Below are 18063 nucleotides of genomic sequence, written 5' to 3' on the forward strand. Positions count from 1 at the left end.
CACCGAAGAAGAAGTTAAGTACAAGGACAAGAGGCCGATCCTTTGCGTTGCGATGGGATTGGTGGGAGCAACCTGGGGAAATTCAGCAGTTACCCCCTCCCCTCCCCTCGCATATCATCCATTACACTGACTGGTAAGGCATGGCCACTGTCATTATAACCTTATCTGATTTATATATATCTACGAATTCCGCAGGCCACAGCCTACATCGCAATATTCACTGTGCTGTGTATCCCATCCACGCCATATTCCTGTCACCTCTGAACGACACTGTAGGCTACCTTTGTGCACCTAGAAAGACTTCCGCCACATTGCATATCGGACATCTGTTTGCGAAAGTAACTGTTAGCTAGTTATAGAAAGGTGGGTTAGATATACTTGCCATTTGTTTACACTTTCCTCGACTATTCGAGGTGAGTAAATATGCTATGTGTAGTTTGTCTCACGATGTTTACTACAGTATCCAATACCTTTTACTTAGTTTAGCGAACTATCAGTCGAGTTCGACCCGATGCCATTAGTCTAAATGTGCTTATGGACATTTTGCCGATGAGAGTGCTGAGCCGATAGGCCTGTTGACGATATAAATATATCGTTTTGATAAGGTTTTAGTGCTCATTACACATCCGAAAATCCATGTCTATCATTTTAGTGTGTTTTGGCTCCTATCGTGCAATTGAAATTGTAATAGCTAACGTTATCTCTCCATGTTGTCTGCCGGTAGTGTTGGCTTGCTAGATTATTGATTTGTGTCCTTTAGGTTTCTCCTCTGGTGGGCTAGCCTACTGTAGGTTACTTATTCAAAAAGTGCAGTCTGCTAATTTCATATCCCTCAGGGGTGAGGTGGCTGTCTATAGGCCTGTGTAATTGTCTAATCTATCAATCAAACCTTTTGAAAGATCATGTAATGTGGTTAATTAAGGTGCCTTGCAGAAATCAGACGAATTATTTGATGGGTGACAGAGTATTCAATCAGCATTGCAAGTACAACCATCTTGTAGGAGTGTGTGTGTGTGTGTGTGTGTTGCTGTCGTTAAAATCTTCTAGCCTTTCCGAACTAAACCAGGCGTTTCCGATGGCTGTTGTGCAACCTGCTTCCTAGCAGACTAAACCAGACATTTTACATGGCCTCTGTTTGAAGCTCTCCTCTATTTGGATGCAGTGAATGTCATACTTTGTCTGATAATTTTGTGTCAGATAATTTATCACTGAATATTTGACTGGCTCGTCCCTCTCGCTCTTGTCTAAAGCAGTGGGGTATAGCCATGTTGCGACTCCTAAGACACCAGGCTAGAGGGACGAGGAGCTGCCTCTGTGGCCAGAGTCGCTATGAGCATCACAAGAGCGTCATGGCCATCCGGCGTGAGGACATCAACGTGTGGGAGAGACGGGCGCCCCTGGCTCCTCGCCACGTTAAAGAGATCGTCCATGCTGGCCACAAGGTCCTCGTCCAGCCTTCCAACCGAAGAGCCATCCATGAGAATGTGAGTGATCACTGTTGTTGGGTAAAACATACACACATCCAATGGCTGGAGATCACTGCCGTTGAATAAACATGCACACAGTCAATGGCTGGAGATCAAAGGAGGCCTGTGTTCAGCAAAAATAGGAGAAAAAACTGCACAATGTGATCTATAAATGAGGTTTATGTGATGTGTCTCTGGTTACTATAGGAGGACCTCCCCAATGTCTAGTAAACAACATGTAACATATTATTGTTAGAAATTAAGGTTAAAATAAAAGTCTTGGACTTTATCAGAGGACTGCTGTATGAACTTTTACTCAACTGAATAAAACAAAACAGTATATTGAATGACAAATGTAACAATTTGGTTAGGAGTTGGCAACTGGCATTGGAAAAGGTCTTCTGAACTAGCTAATAAATGATTTTGACCTTTTTGTATGTTTCATTTCAGTATTATGAGAAAGCGGGCGCCATCATTTCCGAGGACATTTCCGAGGCCTCGTTGATCATTGGCGTCAAGAGGCCTCCGGAGGAGAAACTTTATCCCAGAAAGACCTACGCCTTCTTCTCTCACACCATCAAAGCACAGGAAGCTAACATGGGTCTACTGGATGACCTGCTCAAAAAGGTAGGGCCGTTGTTGCTCTATCGAAGTACGACCTTAAACTGAGAGTCAGACAGTCGTTCTGTGTCAATGGGTATTGCTCCCTAGCCTAAACAAAAAGCATGTTCACATTATGGTTTGGATGCACCTGCTGTGCCTCATCCATTCATAGTGATGAGGGGGGAATTTATGCAGTTACATATCGGGAGATTATTTTTGACGGTATAGCTTATGGTTTTGAAAATATTGCAATATCATTTTTGCGCTTGTTGTCTGTACCTGCACCAAAACATCCTTTTTTATAGCTTGTTCTCCATCTTCTTTTATACATAGGGAGCCAATTTGTTTTCAGCACTTTTTTTATTTCCATGACTGATCAAAACTTGTGTCTCTTGTCCCTCTGCAGTAGACATATGGTGAGCAATATGTTTGGAACATCGAATCGCAATAAAATCACAGTATCGAAACGCAATACATATCGTATCGGCACCTAAGTATGGTGATCGTATCGTGAGGTCCCTGGCAATTCCCAGCACTAGTTTATTCACATCCTCTGGTCTTTCTAGGAAGTGCGTCTCATCGACTATGAGAAGATGGTCGACGCCAATGGCTTCCGTATCGTGGCATTCGGACAGTGGGCTGGCGTTGCAGGTATACTTTTGTCCTACAAACCAAGAATACAGGTGACAGTCAGTCACCCGATGTGTTTCTAATTCCACAGATAGTGTGAAACACCTCAATTTATTTGGCCTCATGCTTTTGCGTTGTTTACACACCAAATCTGTTCTCAGAGATGATTAACTCTTGAGGTTCCACTAGTCCGTACTGATCTAGGTAAATCTACATTTAGAATTGTCCTCAGGGCACCATTGTAAATAATAAAATATAAACACTAGCTGAATGTACTAATTTTTCCAGTACGTATCCTTATTTTCAAATGCCCTTTTGTCCAACATCTATTATCAAAGCAGTGTTCCTACTTTGTTTCCCTTTTCCTATGTTCTTTCTTACAGGAATGATCAATATTTTGCATGGTTTGGGACTTCGTTTTCTGGCGTTAGGACACCACACTCCTTTTATGGTAAGGATTTGACCCAGTGGATTCCATGTAATTTCAATGCTTCCTCCACTGGACCTCTGACATCACTTCCTGTGTCACAGCACATCGGTATGGCCCACAACTACAGGAATGTCAGCCAGGCCATCCAGGCAGTGAGGGATTGTGGGTACGAGATCTCCATGGGCCTCATGCCCAAGTCCATTGGCCCAGTGACTTTTGTCTTCACCGGCACAGGCAACGTCTCCAAGGTAGGTAGACCTAGTGTAACCCAAGACAAACTATGACTAAACCATCACCAAACACAACCTCTTTCATACAAGTACATAAAGGTGTTAGGAAGGTCAGTGATAAGTGAATTATACAACATGGGAATGCATACCTTCTCTTCAACTACTTTCTCCTATAATGTAGGGTGCACAAGATATCATCAATGAGCTTCCTGTAGAATACGTGGAGCCTCATGAGCTAAAATACGTGTCTCAAACTGGAGGTACTACATCCCCATTTCTGATGGGGTGCATTTGCATATTCTATATTTAATGCATATAATATACATGAAAGGATATGTATGATCATATTAATGTATGTGTTCTGTTTAATGTTCACCGTGTGACACTGCTATATCTCCGTCTCTCTGGTTTCAGACATGTCCCGAGTGTACGCCACCGTTCTGAGTCGTCACCACCACCTGATGAGGAAGAGTGATGGTGTTTATGACCCCCTGGAGTACGAGTATCACCCGGAACTGTACACATCGCACTTCAGAACCAGCGTGAGTCTGCCTCTGCCTTTCCCTCTGTCGCAACCAGTTCAGTAAGTTCACCTGTTCCTGCTGCTCAGCCAGGAGCTGCGAGCCCTTTGACACAGCCAGACTGCTCTGTCCTCTGAAGTCTGAGCTGATTGGCTCACTAAGCACTCGTAGGGGAGGGGGGGGGGGTCATGTGGGGCCAGCATTTTCTCCTATTGCAAAACACAGGCTATAGTGGCTTACAGGGTGGTCAGTGGGTGATTTGTGGAAGACTAGTTGTCAGTGGTGGTAGAATTGGTTTAGGTTGCTGTGGTAGCAGCGGCGGCAACAGCCATAGCGGCTGCGGCCATAGTGGTAGCAGTGGCAGTGTGGGAGAAGTAGTGGAAACGATTGCATTGCCAATGACTCTGCCTGCTTTTTGTCCTCCCGGCCTCAGGTGGCGCCCTACACCACGTGCCTGATCAACGGCATCTACTGGGACCCCCAGACACCGCGGCTCCTCAGGCGGCTGGATGCCCAGAGGCTCCTGACGCACGTCAAGCCCTCCGCCGCCGCTACGGAGGGATGGCCAGAACTACCACACAAGTAAGTTCCAGGTAATCAGCTGAGCAATTGGATTTGCGATAAGGACTGGGACTATCGCAGTCAGAAGCCCGCTATATGTGTTTGCGGTCAAAAGTCAATGCTTATCTTCAGTAATGTTTACGTTCTACGGGAGCTCATCCAAAGAGTGTGGAGTGCAGTCACCGTGATCCGACTGGCCGATTAACACTCTGATATGGACTCTACCTCTTTTCTTATCTTCCCTCATTACTTCCTGTCTTTCTTTTTCCTCAGGCTCCTGGCGATCTGTGACATATCTGCCGACATGGGCGGCTCTATTGAGTTCATGACTGAGTGCACCACCATCGATAAGCCCTTCTGTATGTATGACGCGGACCAGCACATAGACCACGACAGGTACAGACCAGGGGAGAACGACTGCCCCCTCTCATTGAAGCCATGGAAGTTAAAGGCCGACCGCGGTACATTTATAGTGAAGGGGAAAATGGCAATCTTTGTGTGAATATAATACTTTTTTTTTTTAAGACAATCGTGGTACAAATAATTGCTTCTAATACACCAGATGTATGTCCTTGAACATATATATAATGGCAGCTTGCAGTACCCCGGTCAGCCTTCAACTTGTTACTCAGTAAGAGGGGGCAGCACTGAGCTAGCCTGCAACAGCCCTTCCTGGAGTAGCTCAAACTGCATGTTAGGTCTCCATGAAACGCCATCTTAACAGACTTAATTTGGCTTCAATGCACTATTCAGTCTTCACATAGAAATTAATGTCCTGTGATCGATGGCTTTGTCCATTCACATACAGTCATTGGTACAAACACCCATACTCCCACCAGGCTTTGCATATTATCTGCTCTTCTTTGATTGTGTCTTTGTCTTTCCAGCGTGGAGGGCACAGGTATCCTCATGTGCTCTATTGATAACCTTCCTGCCCAGCTTCCCATTGAAGCCACTGAGTATTTCGGAGACCGCCTCTTTCCCTACATTTGGGAGATGGTAAGACCAGCTGCTGGGGTAAGGTGCACTGCTCTGTTTGTTTGTTTGGGGAGAGGGTTGTCTAAGTGTGGAATGCAGCCATACAAACACACAACCACATCTCAGGTTAAGTTTGTCCGTTCCAGCTTACCGCACTGTAGCTGCCACTGATTACTGTACTGTGCTTGTCACTAGTTACCACTGTCACAAAAATCTAAATGGTCTGTATTGTAAAAATGTATGAAAACAAAAATGTGCTTTTTTTGTTCTTAATTTAAGGTTAGGCATAAGGTTAGCAGTGTGGTTTACGTTAGGGTTGGGTTTAGGTTTAAAATCAGATTTTAAGAAGAAATTGTAGAAATAGGCAGGGTTTAGCCATAATTCAGACTTTGTGGCTGTGGTAACTAGTGATGACCCCACACTGTAGCTGCCACTGCTAGCCAGTGATGGCTGCTTATGGAGAATTCTGTTCTTTGCATAATTAACATGTACTTCCCGGTTCTGTCTTCCTCAGCTTCCCTCCGATGCCACCAGACCCCTTGAAGAAGAGGACTTCTCACCTCAAGTTAGGGACGTGAGTATCACACACACACATCCCTCTTACTCAATCATTTTTGCATCATGAACGAAAAAGCTATGGACTTGAAACCTAGATGCAGCTTTACATGAAACTAGTTATGTAATGATTTGTTACTGCTATGCGATAATAGCTAACCAAGATCTTGTTGTAGGCTGCATTGTGTGTTTTACGCTGAAGTATGTTGATTTCAGGAGAGTTTACAATCTGTATACATGTTTTTTTTATTTGACTTTTGGACTACAGTTGTCATGTGACGTGCTGTAGTAGCGCAATAGACAGTGACTTGTTTTGTCAGACATTTATTTTTGTCAGTTATGTCATATTTGTACATTTTTATTTATTTTGAAAGACATTGGACGTTTTAGTTTTTTGTTCATCTTTCCTCCATTGAAGGCTGTGATAACGTCAGAAGGAAAGCTTACCCCAAAGTTTGAATACATTGAAGATCTTCGTGAACGAAGGTAAGATTGCATGTCAATATATCTCGTGGTTTGAGAATGGCTTTCTTGTTTAAATATCTTTTGTGCGTTTTCAGGATGATTTTAAGTGTGACTGTTATAACAAAACAGATTTTACTGTTGAAGCCCTTGAGATTTGAATGTGCTTTCTTTAATGTTAACATAAATGCCGTTTAATTGTTTTTATCTATATAATAACTGATCTGAGAAGGCATTTTCTGCACAATTGTATGCTAGTTTGGTAAGCTTCATGTTGTTGGCTTTGTGTTTTCCAATAAATACATCTGAAATTGCTTTGGTAAATATGCCTGTCACATCATGGAGGTTATGATGCCAATCTAAGAAAGATTCCTTTACAGGTAAAACATTCAGTAGGTGTCACATTTGACATCCGCTACAAACTGTAGTCTACGACATAGCATTAGCAGAGCATTAGCATAGCATTCCTAGTGAGCAGCATAGTAGACACATTATAGTAATAGACTACATGTGCTTAATAGCTGCTTATTTGTAGCTTTTCCCCTCCCTCATTGTCAAGCTCAGGCTTCAGGGTATAATGTCCTCCACCCAGCAGGGGAAGCTCTATCTTGCCCCAGACTCAGGGCATTTCGCTACAGGTCATCAGGTGCCGTCTGCCGGAGTTTCCACTAACCCTCACCTTGTTGTTCCGTCCTTGCACAGTGCGCTCACGGTGTGCTGATGTGTGCCAGTCTACCCCCGCCCTAACACCTTGCATGGCTAACATGCCATCGCCGCTGCCGCCACTTCTACTGAGACGCAGGAGTTTTCTCTCACTGAGGGGCTCTTTCGTGGGTAGACAAGTCTTTTCTCATTCTAAAACACCACCACCCTCTGTCCCATCATGCAGTGTCCTGTCCCTTCATTTTGGCATGCAAACAAGAAAATCATCCCTTTTCCGTTCATTGTTCCCTCTGTTGCGAAATTTGAAAATCTTCCACCATCAATCATAATAACTTCAATGTTTTTAACCAAAATATTTGTTTACTAATCAAATATAAACTTGCATGCAAAAAGAGGACTCTTATCTCCCTTGTTCTTTTCACATAGACTTTGCTTTCTTAAACATTGTAGCTCTTTTCTTCAGAAGCTTTCTTAGACTACTGCATTCATGTATTGTGCCCTTTTCAAGGTTTTCTTAACGAGTAGCTAGAGAAAGATGGTTTGCTCTGGTCTGATAATTTGTTCATGGTTTATCTTCACACTGACTTACTTTAACCTTCATCTGTCTGACCCTGACTGAACCATGACCCAGATGAGCACTTTGTGTTCAAAATGATCACTCAAAGGCCACCACGTTCAAGCCTCTTCAAGCATGGTCAACCTGGAGAGGGAGCGAGAGAGAGTACAACTAGAAATGGTGGCAACCCCTTCTTCATAACGATGATGCTAAGAGCAAGGCTTCCGTTTCATACCATTTTGAGTGGTTTTTGGTTGATGAGTTGACCTTACAGTTTCACCTCTAGACAAGCCATGTCTCAGGATCTTAAGTCTTCAAATCCCTCTGATTGTGTATTGCTCTTAAGATATGTAAACTTGAGGCAAATAGGCTCCTGAGGGGAATCCCCCGTCTATTTTTTTAATTAGAGGCCACCCCCTCCATTGTCAGTGGATGGCTTGCCGGACCTCATGCCGGCTCTACGTACTCTTGTGCACATGTACAGTGTCACGTCCAATTAGGCTGAGGCTGCTGATTGGATCCTGCCAACTCCCTGGGGATTCTGTGGGGGAGGGGGTATTGGGGGATTCTGCAGGTCACTGTATGATAGAGGCTGCCATGGTGACCTTTGGACTGTATGGTGGCCAGTATTGGAATCATCCTGTTTTATTTAAAATTTCATGTCTGTTTGAATCACATTTTGTTGAGTATTTGCTGATCACCCTGTTTAAAAAAAATGTGAATACATTTCATTGAATGAATCCCATTTTAGTTTTGATTTAATATACTTCACCACAGTGCATCAGCTTGGGGTTTACAAAAAATCTTAGTCTTTCATTTTTAGTGTGTGATTTGCCTGGTGATGTGGGTGGGGAAATTCCCTCCTGTAATATTTTGTCACCCCCCCCATTGGTTGTTAAGTAGTAATTTCTTACGAGGATGCAATTAAAACTGTGGACGATTTATATTAAATTAATTGTATTGCCCACCCACATCCCCATCTCTGCTTGGTAAGCAAATCACTGGTTATAACTCTGAGCAAGATTGCTTCAGCTAATCATTATGCGTGTGTGAGAAAGAAACTCTGTCTGTGATGACTTTATTCTGTGCTCACTCTGTATAACTTTCCCTCAGTGAGCAAGCCAAGATCATGAAGAGGAGTGGAATGAAGCGAGTGCTACTACTGGGTTCAGGTTACGTGTCGGGCCCTGTCATTGAGTACCTCACCCGGGACCCAGGGACTCAAATCACTGTTGGTAAGCCTCTGAAAAGGAAATGTTGTACTATTCCCACTATATTCACAAATACCCAGCTGATGATGAATTCATTATTTAAATGTTTAACTGGATGCAGTCTATTGTGTGTACATCTCCAATTACTTAATGAAATATAAGGGATGCCTCAGGGCTCAAGCCATGGCCCATTTTTTTGTTTTCATGTCTTCTTGTGTTTTAGCATCAGTGTTGTTGACCCAGGCAGAGGAGCTGGCAGGGAAATACCCCAACACGATCCCTGTCATGCTGGATGTCACCAGTCAGGAGGGCCATCTAGAGTCCCTGGTCAAAGACCATGACCTAGTCATTAGGTACACACACACAAACACACACACACACACACACACACCTGAGGTGAGTGTGTCATTGTCACATGTGCTGTTTATGCCCTCAGTATGCTGCCGTACGGGTATCATCCTGTGATCGCCAAACACTGCATCAACAAGAAGGTAAACATGGTGACAGCCAGCTACCTGAGTCCAGCCATGAAGGACCTTCAACAGAGGTAGGAGAGAAGTGCATGGGGAAGAGATTCCACTAGGTTTTAAAGTACGGCGAGAGGGGTGGGCTTAGGGGAAAACATATCTATGTAGAAGTGGAGATTTAATGGTAAAATGTGTTTTATCTTGTCTAAATGCTAACCTTGGGCTATTTGATACACAGTTGACTTAATGTAAACTACAGGCAGGCAGGCACCAAGACACTTGACCTAATTACTTGGCATGGCATTAGCCCGGATAAGCTAGTAGGCAAGTGTATTGGCTCCATGTGTGGCTGAATGGGGTTTTCTGTGTGTTTCCTTCCAGTGCTGAGGAAGCTGGCATCACTATAGTGAATGAGATGGGCCTGGACCCTGGCATCGACCACATGCTGGCTATGGAGTGCATCGACCAAGCCAAGGCGGACGGCTGCACTGTAAGTGAAACGTGTCAGGAAGATTGTGACAGAATCTATACGTTTGAGTGATTTGTGATTTTGAGAGGAAGTGTTTGGGTGATTGTGGGGCTGTACATAATGATTGAGCATATGTCAAAGAGGTGACTGGCATCTTGTCAGTTTCCTTGGCAGCATTATTGATTGCGGGCCCAACAGATTGAAACGGTGTGTCTTTGATTTGTAATTTTTTTTAATGTAAATATGACCGTGTGGACAACATTGGGTAGATGTCTATGTGTAAATTATGTAAATGGCTTTAAAATGTGTGTCTCCTTAGATTGAGTCATACAGTTCATTCTGTGGTGGACTCCCTGCACCAGAATGCTCAGACAATCCTCTGCGCTACAAATTCAGCTGGAGTCCATATGGAGTCCTCCTCAATACCATCAGCCCTGCCATCTTCCTCAAGGACAACGAGGTACAGTGACCATCTAGCATCAGCATATCCTCCCCAAAAACTTAACCTGAACCATAAGGGCAGGTGATGCAAAGCTGACCTTAGATCAGTGTTCCGGGGTAACTTCCTCCTCTGTTCCCAGGTGGTGAGCATCCCAGCGGGCGGCACTCTGATGGAATCCACGGCTCCCATGGACTTCCTGCCCGGCTTCAACCTGGAGGGCTTCCCCAACCGCGACAGCACCAAATACTCAGAACAGTACGGCATCGAGTCAGCACACACACTCATCAGAGGAACACTCCGCTTCAAGGTAGGTACTGCCACTGACCTCTACAACAATGTGGTGCTAATTGGTTGGAGCATGGTGCTGCTAACAACATTGGGGTCACTGCTATTCTTTCCTCCTGTCTGATTCAGTGGTCAGTAAATTCTGTGTCTTGTCCACCAGGGTTTCTCTGAGGCCATGAGTGGCTTTGTGAAGCTGGGTCTGATCAACACTGACCCCTGCCCCATGCTGAAGCACACCTCCGCTCCCGTCTCCTGGGTAAGAATCCTGCTTATAACAACTTTATTACGAGCTCATGCCTCTTGGCCGGTTCTTTACCCATATTCTGTCTTTTCCCTGTACAACAGAAAGAGCTGCTGTGTAACCAGATTGGCCTGCCCCCCTCCACCTCTGAGAAGGCCTTCGAGGGAGCTGTTTACGACCGCATCGGCCAAGACCCCTTCAAAATGGAGACACTCAAATGGTGAGGCCCTTGTCCTAACCATAGCCATACACTGTATATGCATGAAATCCACATTGTCACACATCCCCTACCCCCCCCCTAGATGTACTACACAGACCCCCCCCCCCCAGGTGTACTACACATCCCCTAGGTACTACACAGCCCCTACCCCACCCCCCAGGTGTACTACACATCCCCTAGGTACTACACAGCCCCTACCCCATAGGTGTACTACACATCCCCTAGGTACTACACAGCCCCTACCCCACCCCCCAGGTGTACTACACATCCCCTAGGTACTACACAGCCCCTACCCCCGTAGTTGTACTACACATCCCCTAGGTACTACACAGCCCCCCCGCCCCCGCCCCCCCTAGATACTTACACTACATGACCAAAAGTATGTGAACATCTCATTCCAAAATCATGGTCATTAATATGGAGTTGGTTCCCCCTTTGCTGCTATAACAGCCTCCACTCTTCTGAGAAGACTTTCCACTAGATGTTGGAGCATTGCTGCAGGGACTTGCTTCCATTCAGCCACAAGAGCATAGTGAGGCCGGGCACTGATGTTGGGCGTTTAAGCCTGTACAGCCTGTACAGGCCAGTAAAGTTCTTAGACACCGATCTTGACAAACCATTTCTGTATGGACCTCGCTTTGTGCACATTGTCATGCTGAAACAGGAAAGGGCCTTCCCAAACTGTTACCACACAGTTGGAAGCACAGAATTGTCTAGAATGTCAGTGTATGCTGTAGCATTAAGATTTCCCTTCAATTGGAACTAAAGGGCCTAGTCCAAACCATGAAATACAGCCCCAGACCATTAGTCCTCCTCCACCAAACTTTACAGTTGGCACTATGCATTGGGGCAGGTAGCGTTCTCTTAGCATCCACCAAACCCAGATTCGTCGGTCGGACTGCCAGATGGTGAAGTGTGATTCATCACTCCAGAGAACACGTTTCCACTGTTCCAGAGTCCAATGGCGTTGAGCTTTACACCACTGGCAAAACGCATGGTGATCTTAGGCTTGATTTTTACGAGCTATGCGCTTCAGCACTCGCCGATCCCGTTCTGTGAGCTTGTGTGGTCTACCACTTCGCGGCTGAGCCATTGTTGCTCCTAGATGTTTCCACTTCACAGTAATAGCGCTTACAGCTGAACAGGGCAGCTCTAGCAGGGCAGAAATTTGACGAACTGACTTGTTGGAAAGGTGGCATTCTATGATGGTGCCACGTTGAAAGTCACTGAGCTCTTCAGTAAGGCCATTCTACTGCCAATGTTTGTCTATGGCGATGGCATGGCAGTATGCTCGATTTTTATACACCTGTCAGCAACGGGTGTGGCTGAAATAGCTGAATCCACTCATTTGAAGGGGTGTCCACACACTGTATATACAAAAGTATCAGCCCCCAACCCCCCCCAGATACTACACATCCCTTACCCCCCTAGATACTTACAGTTGAAGTCGAAGTTTACATGCACCTTAACCAAATACATTTAAACTCAGTTTTTCACAATTCTTGACACTTGATTCTAGTAAAAATTCCCTGTGTTAGGTCAGTTAGGATCACCACTTTATTTTAAGAATATGAAATGTCAGAGTAATAGTAGAGAAGGATTTATTTCTGCTTTTATTTATTTCATCACATTCCCAGTGGGTCAGAAGTTTACATACACTCAATTAGTATTTGGTAGCATTGACTTTAAATTGTTTAACTTGGGTCAAATGTTTCGGGTAGCCTTCCACCAGCTTCCCAGAATATGTTGGGTGAATTTTGGGCCATTCCTCCTGACAGAGCTGGTGTAACTGAGTCAGGTTTGTAGGCCTCCTTGCTCACACATGCTTTTTCAGTTCTGCCCACACATTTTCTATAGGATTGAGGTCAGGGCTTTGTGATGGCCACTCCAATACCTTGACATTGTTGTCCTTAAGCCATTTCCCCACAACTTTGGAAGTATGCTTGGGGTCATTGTCCATTTGGAAGACCCATTTGTGACCAAGCTTTAACTTCCTGACTCTCCTGAGATGTTCCTTCAATATATCCACATAATTTTCCTGCCTCATTCTGCCATCTATTTTGTGAAGTGCACCAGTCCCTCCTGTAGCAAAGCACCCCCACAACATGATGCTGCCACCCCCGTGCTTCACGGTTAGGATGGTGTTCTTCGGCTTGCAAGCCTCCCCCTTTTTCCTCCAAACATAACAATGGTCATTATGGCCAAACAGTTCAATTTTTGTTTCATCAGACCAGAGGACATTTCTCCAAAAAGTACTATCTTTGTCTCCATGTGCAGTTGCAAACCGTAGTCTGGCTATTTTATGGCGGTTTTGGAGCAGTGGCTTCTTCCTTGCTGAGCGGCCTTTCAGGTTATGTCGATATAGGACTCATTTTACTGTGGATATAGATACTTTTGTACCTGTTTCCTCCAGCATATTCACAAGGTCCTTTGCTGTTGTTCTGGGATTGATTTGCACTTTTCGCACCAAAGTATGTTCATCTCGAGGAGACCGAACGCATCTCCTTCCTGAGCGGTATGACGGCTGAGTGGTCTCATGGTGTTTATACTTGCGTACTATTGTTTGTACAGATGAATGTGGTACCTTCAGTTGTTTGGAAATTGCTCCCAAGGATGAACCAGACTTGTGGAGGTATACAATTCTTTTTTCTTGAGGTCTTGGCTGATTTCTTTTGATTTTCCCATGATGTCAAGCAAAGAGGTACTGAGTTTGAAGGTAGGCCTTGAAATACATCCACGGGTACACCTCCAATTGACTCAAATTATGTCAATTGGCTTTAGAAGCTTCTGATAAGCTATGATATTTTCTGGAATTTTCCAAGCTGTTTAGGCAGTCAACTTAGTGTATGTAAACTTCTGACCCACTGGAATTGTGATAAAGTGAAATAATCTGTCTGTAAACAATTGTTGGAAAAATGACTTGTGTCATGCACGAAGTAGATGTCCTAACCGACTTGCCAAAACTATAGTTTGTTAACAAGAAATGTGTGGAGTGGTTGAAACGAGTTTTAATGTCTCCAACCTAAGTGTATGTAAACTTCTGACTTCAACTGTATCAGCCCCTACTCCCCTAGATACTACACATCCCTTACTCCCCTAGATACTTATCAGCCCCTAGTCCCCTAGATACTACACATCCCTTACTCCCCTAGATACTTATCAGCCCCTAGTCCCCTAGATACTACACATCCCTTACCCCCCTAGATACTTATCAGCCCCTAGTCCCCTAGATACTACACATCCCTTACCCCCCTAGATACTTATCAGCCCCTAGTCCCCTAGATACTACACATCCCTTACTCCCCTAGATACGTATCAGCCCCTAGTCCCCTAGATACTACACATCCCTTACCCCCCTAGATACGTATCAGCCCCTAGTCCCCTAGATACTACACATCCCTTACTCCCCTAGATACGTATCAGCCCCTAGTCCCCTAGATACTACACATCCCTTACCCCCCTCCCCTAGATACTTATCAGCCCCTAGTCCCCTAGATACTACACATCCCTTACCCCCCTAGATACTTATCAGCCCCTAGTCCCCTAGATACTACACATCCCTTACCCCCCTAGATACTTATCAGCCCCTAGTCCCCTAGATACTTCATGTAGATATAGGATTCGATAAGCATATTGGTATAGCCTTACTGCCTGATAGGTTAGTTGCATGGACTTTGTACTCATATCTTTGCCATCTAGTTCTTAATTGTGTGTGTGTTCAGGTTTGGGATGCTGAGTAAGGAGGCTGTTCCCCATGCAGAGACTGTGCTGGCGTCACTGGCTAAGCACTTGGAGGCCAGGCTCTCCTTTGGTAAGAGAAGAAATTCTTCTTCTTCCTCCTCCAATTTTGATATTTTTTTTTCTGCAGTTGGTCTCTTGACCAATCACATCAGCTCTGAGAAATATCCAATGTGATTGGTCAAAAGACCAATTAGTGTAAAAAATATTAGAATTGGGCTGTCTGTGTAAACACAGCCATAGTAATTATTTCTCTCTACTTTCTATTCCTCTTTATACAGAAAATGGCAGTAAAGATTTTATTTTAAGTATAACCCTCTTTCTCCTTCTCGGTCTCTCTGTGTCCTATATCCTCTCCTTCAGATAAAGGCGAGCGGGACATGATTATCATGAGGAACGACGTGGGCCTGCGCCACTCCACAGGGGAGCTGGAGACCAAGCACATCAGCCTGGTGGTCTACGGAGACCCCAACGGCTACTCTGCCATGGCCAAGACCGTGGGCTACCCTGCAGCCATCGCTGCTCGCATGGTGCTGGACGGTCAGTAGTGTAGCCTTGAGTTCTTATTGCAGGTGTTATGCCCGAGTTGTTGATTAGGCTTTACTGAGTATGACACACTTATTCCACCACCAGAGAACCTGTCATTTTGCTAAAGATGAATGTACAACACTAACATGTAAGTTTGAACTGTCTTTCAATCTGCAGGAGAAATCCGTACGAAGGGACTGGTGGTGCCAATGACTAAGGACATCTATGGACCGGCACTGAAGAGACTGCAGGAGGAGGGCCTCAACTTCACCTCGAAAAGCACCATCCAAGAGTAGTAACTCATGAGTCATCGGCAGTGTCCCAATAGTGTTAGATTTCCTTTCCTGGCATTCTCCTCCATCTGCACTGATCCAAAAAAAGACCCCACATTTTTTATTCTTCATTTCAATTCTTTCAGAACAGTGCAGATAAAGGGAAGGAAGCTATTTTAGTCCTAACGTGACACCATGTGATACACAGACAGGAAATACAGCCAATCTGTGGCTTGGTACCAGGCCACAGAGAAACGGGATGCATCTCAATAGTCTCACGTTACTTTCTCCGTTTGTCCTCCTGTCCTTCATCTGTGCTGATCTGAGAAGGCAGGGTGGGGGAAGGCAATATGGTAGAAATCCTCAGGAGGACAGGATATGAGGGGAAGCAGGTTTTGGCTATTGAGATGCACCCTGACTTCTGGATGCTTTTGAAACAAGCAATCTACTTTGTGTCAACATGTCAAATAGAACCATTACGTTGTATGTGAACAGTTTCCAAGCACTTTGCTTCTTTTTAATTAAGGCTGTATAATTCTTTACCTGGAGAACCACAACTCCCTGAGTGTCGTTATTACATGACATAACGATCCTATAATCTGCACATACCTTCTAAGCTAAAGCGTCTCATCTTTCCTTGACCATAACGTATGCTTGTCCTGATGTTGATCAGCTACTGCACAGTTCTGCTGATCTTTACATATTGATTTGGTTATCTGCTCATTGTTGATAACACTCAGGCAATCAAGATTCTAGAAATATCAGGAGTGAATGTGTACAGTGCCTGCTCAAAAAAACACCAGTGAATAAGTTGTGAGTGAACAGCACTAATATAATACCGTAGCCTGGACAGCTTGCTTATAAGAACAAGTAGTTGTAGTAACTCACAAAGAGCCTCTGAACGTTTTTTAAAAACTATATGTTTTACTCAGTGACCTGCATCACCGGTCAACCATAGCTCATACTGAAACCCCCCAAAAACCTACCATGTCTCATTTTCGGGCAATAGTTTTAAATTAATCTACTGTATTTGTGTACAATTCATTCTAAATAGTGTGCAGATACATTTAAGAACAAAAAATATTTATGTTGAATCCTAGTTAAAGAACTTAAACACTATTTGTTGAGTAAAATATCCAAGTGTATTTATTTTCTGGATTGGATATAAATGGTCTCCAGTGCTGCAACATTGTTTCTGCGTAATTACATGGTTGAAATGTAAGATTGAGATGTCTATTTGTTATCAATGCCTATTTAAGCAAATAGATTAGAATGGTCAATATAATCTGTAATTCTATTGATACAGATATACAAGTATACATAGTCAGTGGCCAGTAAAAAAAAAAAAAAAAAGTTTTTTAACCAGGTAGGCCAGTTGAGAACAAGTTGTCATTTACAACTGTGACCTGCCCAAGATAAAGCAAAGCAGTGTGACAAAAACAGAGTTACACAAGTACAGTCAATAACACAATATAATAAAACATAAAAACATCTATGTACAGTGTGTGCAAATGTAGAAGAGTAGGGAGGTAAGGCAATAAATACAATATAGTACCGGGTCAGACCCAATTTTGCCTCCAGAACAGGCAGAATTTTTCAGGGGAATGGATTCTACAAGGTGTGGTGGTCAGATGCTCAATTGGTAGCAAGGGACCTAACGTGTGCCAGGAAAACATTCCCCACACCAGTACACCGCCACCAGCCTCTAATGTTGACACCAGGCAGGATGGGGCCATGGACCAAATCCTGACTCTGCCATCAGCGTAACGCAACAGGAATTGGGATTCGTCGGACCCGGCAATGTTTTTCCACTCCTCAATTGACCAATGTTGGTGATGGTCGTCTGCAGCAATACCAATCCGTGACAAGGACTGACGAGTTGTGCATTCCGAGATGCGGTGCTATACACCACTGTTATTTGCTAGTTTGTATAGCTTGCTTGTTAGCTTGCACGATCTTTGCCATTCTCCTTCAACCTCTCATCAACGAGCTGTTTTTGCCCACAGGACTGCCGCTGACTGGATGTTTTTTGATTTGTCGCACCATTCTCTGTAAACCCTAGACACTGTTGCATGAAAAACCCAGGAGGCCGGCCGTTTCTAAGATACTGGAACCGGCGCGCCTGGCACCGGCGACCATACCATGCTCAAAGTTGCTTAGGTCACTTGTTTTGCTCATTCTAACATTCAATCGAACAGTAACTGACTGCCTCAACAGGGTGGTGTACCTAAAACTGGCCACTGAGTTTATATTTGTGTATATATATCTGCTCAGAGATTATAATATGGCAGAATATATTGGGGTTTTCTTGTAAGATTAAGCCCTTTGCAGTTGTCCCGCCTTTTGTGTATTTCATAGAAAAATAAAAGGAAAAGTGATTTGTGTGGAAGTCGTGTGGCTTTGATGAAATTGATTGAATGGTGGCATTCATTCTCAAGTACCTACAGAACACGGAAGGTTGTGGCTGCATTCAATATTTTATCTAAACCATTTTAATCTTGAATAAGGGGTTCATTTTCAGCTCATGTCTGTATT

General features: G+C 44.2%; 1 protein-coding gene across 6 annotated transcripts; it reads left to right on the plus strand.

Moving 5' to 3' along the window:
• aass (aminoadipate-semialdehyde synthase) lies at positions 1-17912 on the plus strand. 6 transcript variants are annotated; one of them, XM_071405547.1, is made up of 24 exons: positions 1-133; positions 1251-1484; positions 1917-2093; positions 2636-2720; positions 3083-3150; positions 3231-3377; positions 3541-3619; positions 3774-3901; positions 4314-4462; positions 4715-4837; positions 5329-5440; positions 5934-5993; positions 6393-6460; positions 8769-8890; positions 9090-9219; positions 9303-9413; positions 9715-9823; positions 10122-10262; positions 10384-10551; positions 10690-10785; positions 10875-10990; positions 14713-14801; positions 15092-15268; positions 15434-17912. In XM_071405547.1, the coding sequence occupies exons 2-24, from the start codon at positions 1266-1268 to the stop codon at positions 15550-15552; spliced, it is 2793 nt and encodes a 930-aa protein (XP_071261648.1). In that variant the 5' UTR covers positions 1-133; positions 1251-1265; the 3' UTR covers positions 15553-17912. The 6 variants fall into 6 exon arrangements, with proteins under 6 accessions (XP_071261648.1, XP_071261651.1, XP_071261650.1 ...); XM_071405550.1 differs by having other exon boundaries at positions 15-133; positions 1254-1484; XM_071405549.1 differs by lacking the exon at positions 1-133 and adding an exon at positions 251-363 and having other exon boundaries at positions 1254-1484.
• The last annotated feature ends 151 nt before the right edge of the window (positions 17913-18063 follow it).

Source organism: Salvelinus alpinus, chromosome 6 (genome assembly GCF_045679555.1).
Source record: "Salvelinus alpinus chromosome 6, SLU_Salpinus.1, whole genome shotgun sequence".
NCBI classification, from domain to species: Eukaryota; Metazoa; Chordata; class Actinopteri; order Salmoniformes; family Salmonidae; genus Salvelinus; species Salvelinus alpinus.

Coding starts and splice junctions, on each gene's coding strand:
- aass (XM_071405547.1), top strand. CDS start 1,266: ATGTTGCGACTCCTAAGACACCAGGCTAGAGGGACGAGGAGCTGCCTC. Junction 6,461..8,768: donor GAAGATCTTCGTGAACGAAG/GTAAGATTGCAT, acceptor ACTTTCCCTCAG/TGAGCAAGCCAAGATCATGA. Junction 10,991..14,712: donor AAAATGGAGACACTCAAATG/GTGAGGCCCTTG, acceptor GTGTGTGTTCAG/GTTTGGGATGCTGAGTAAGG.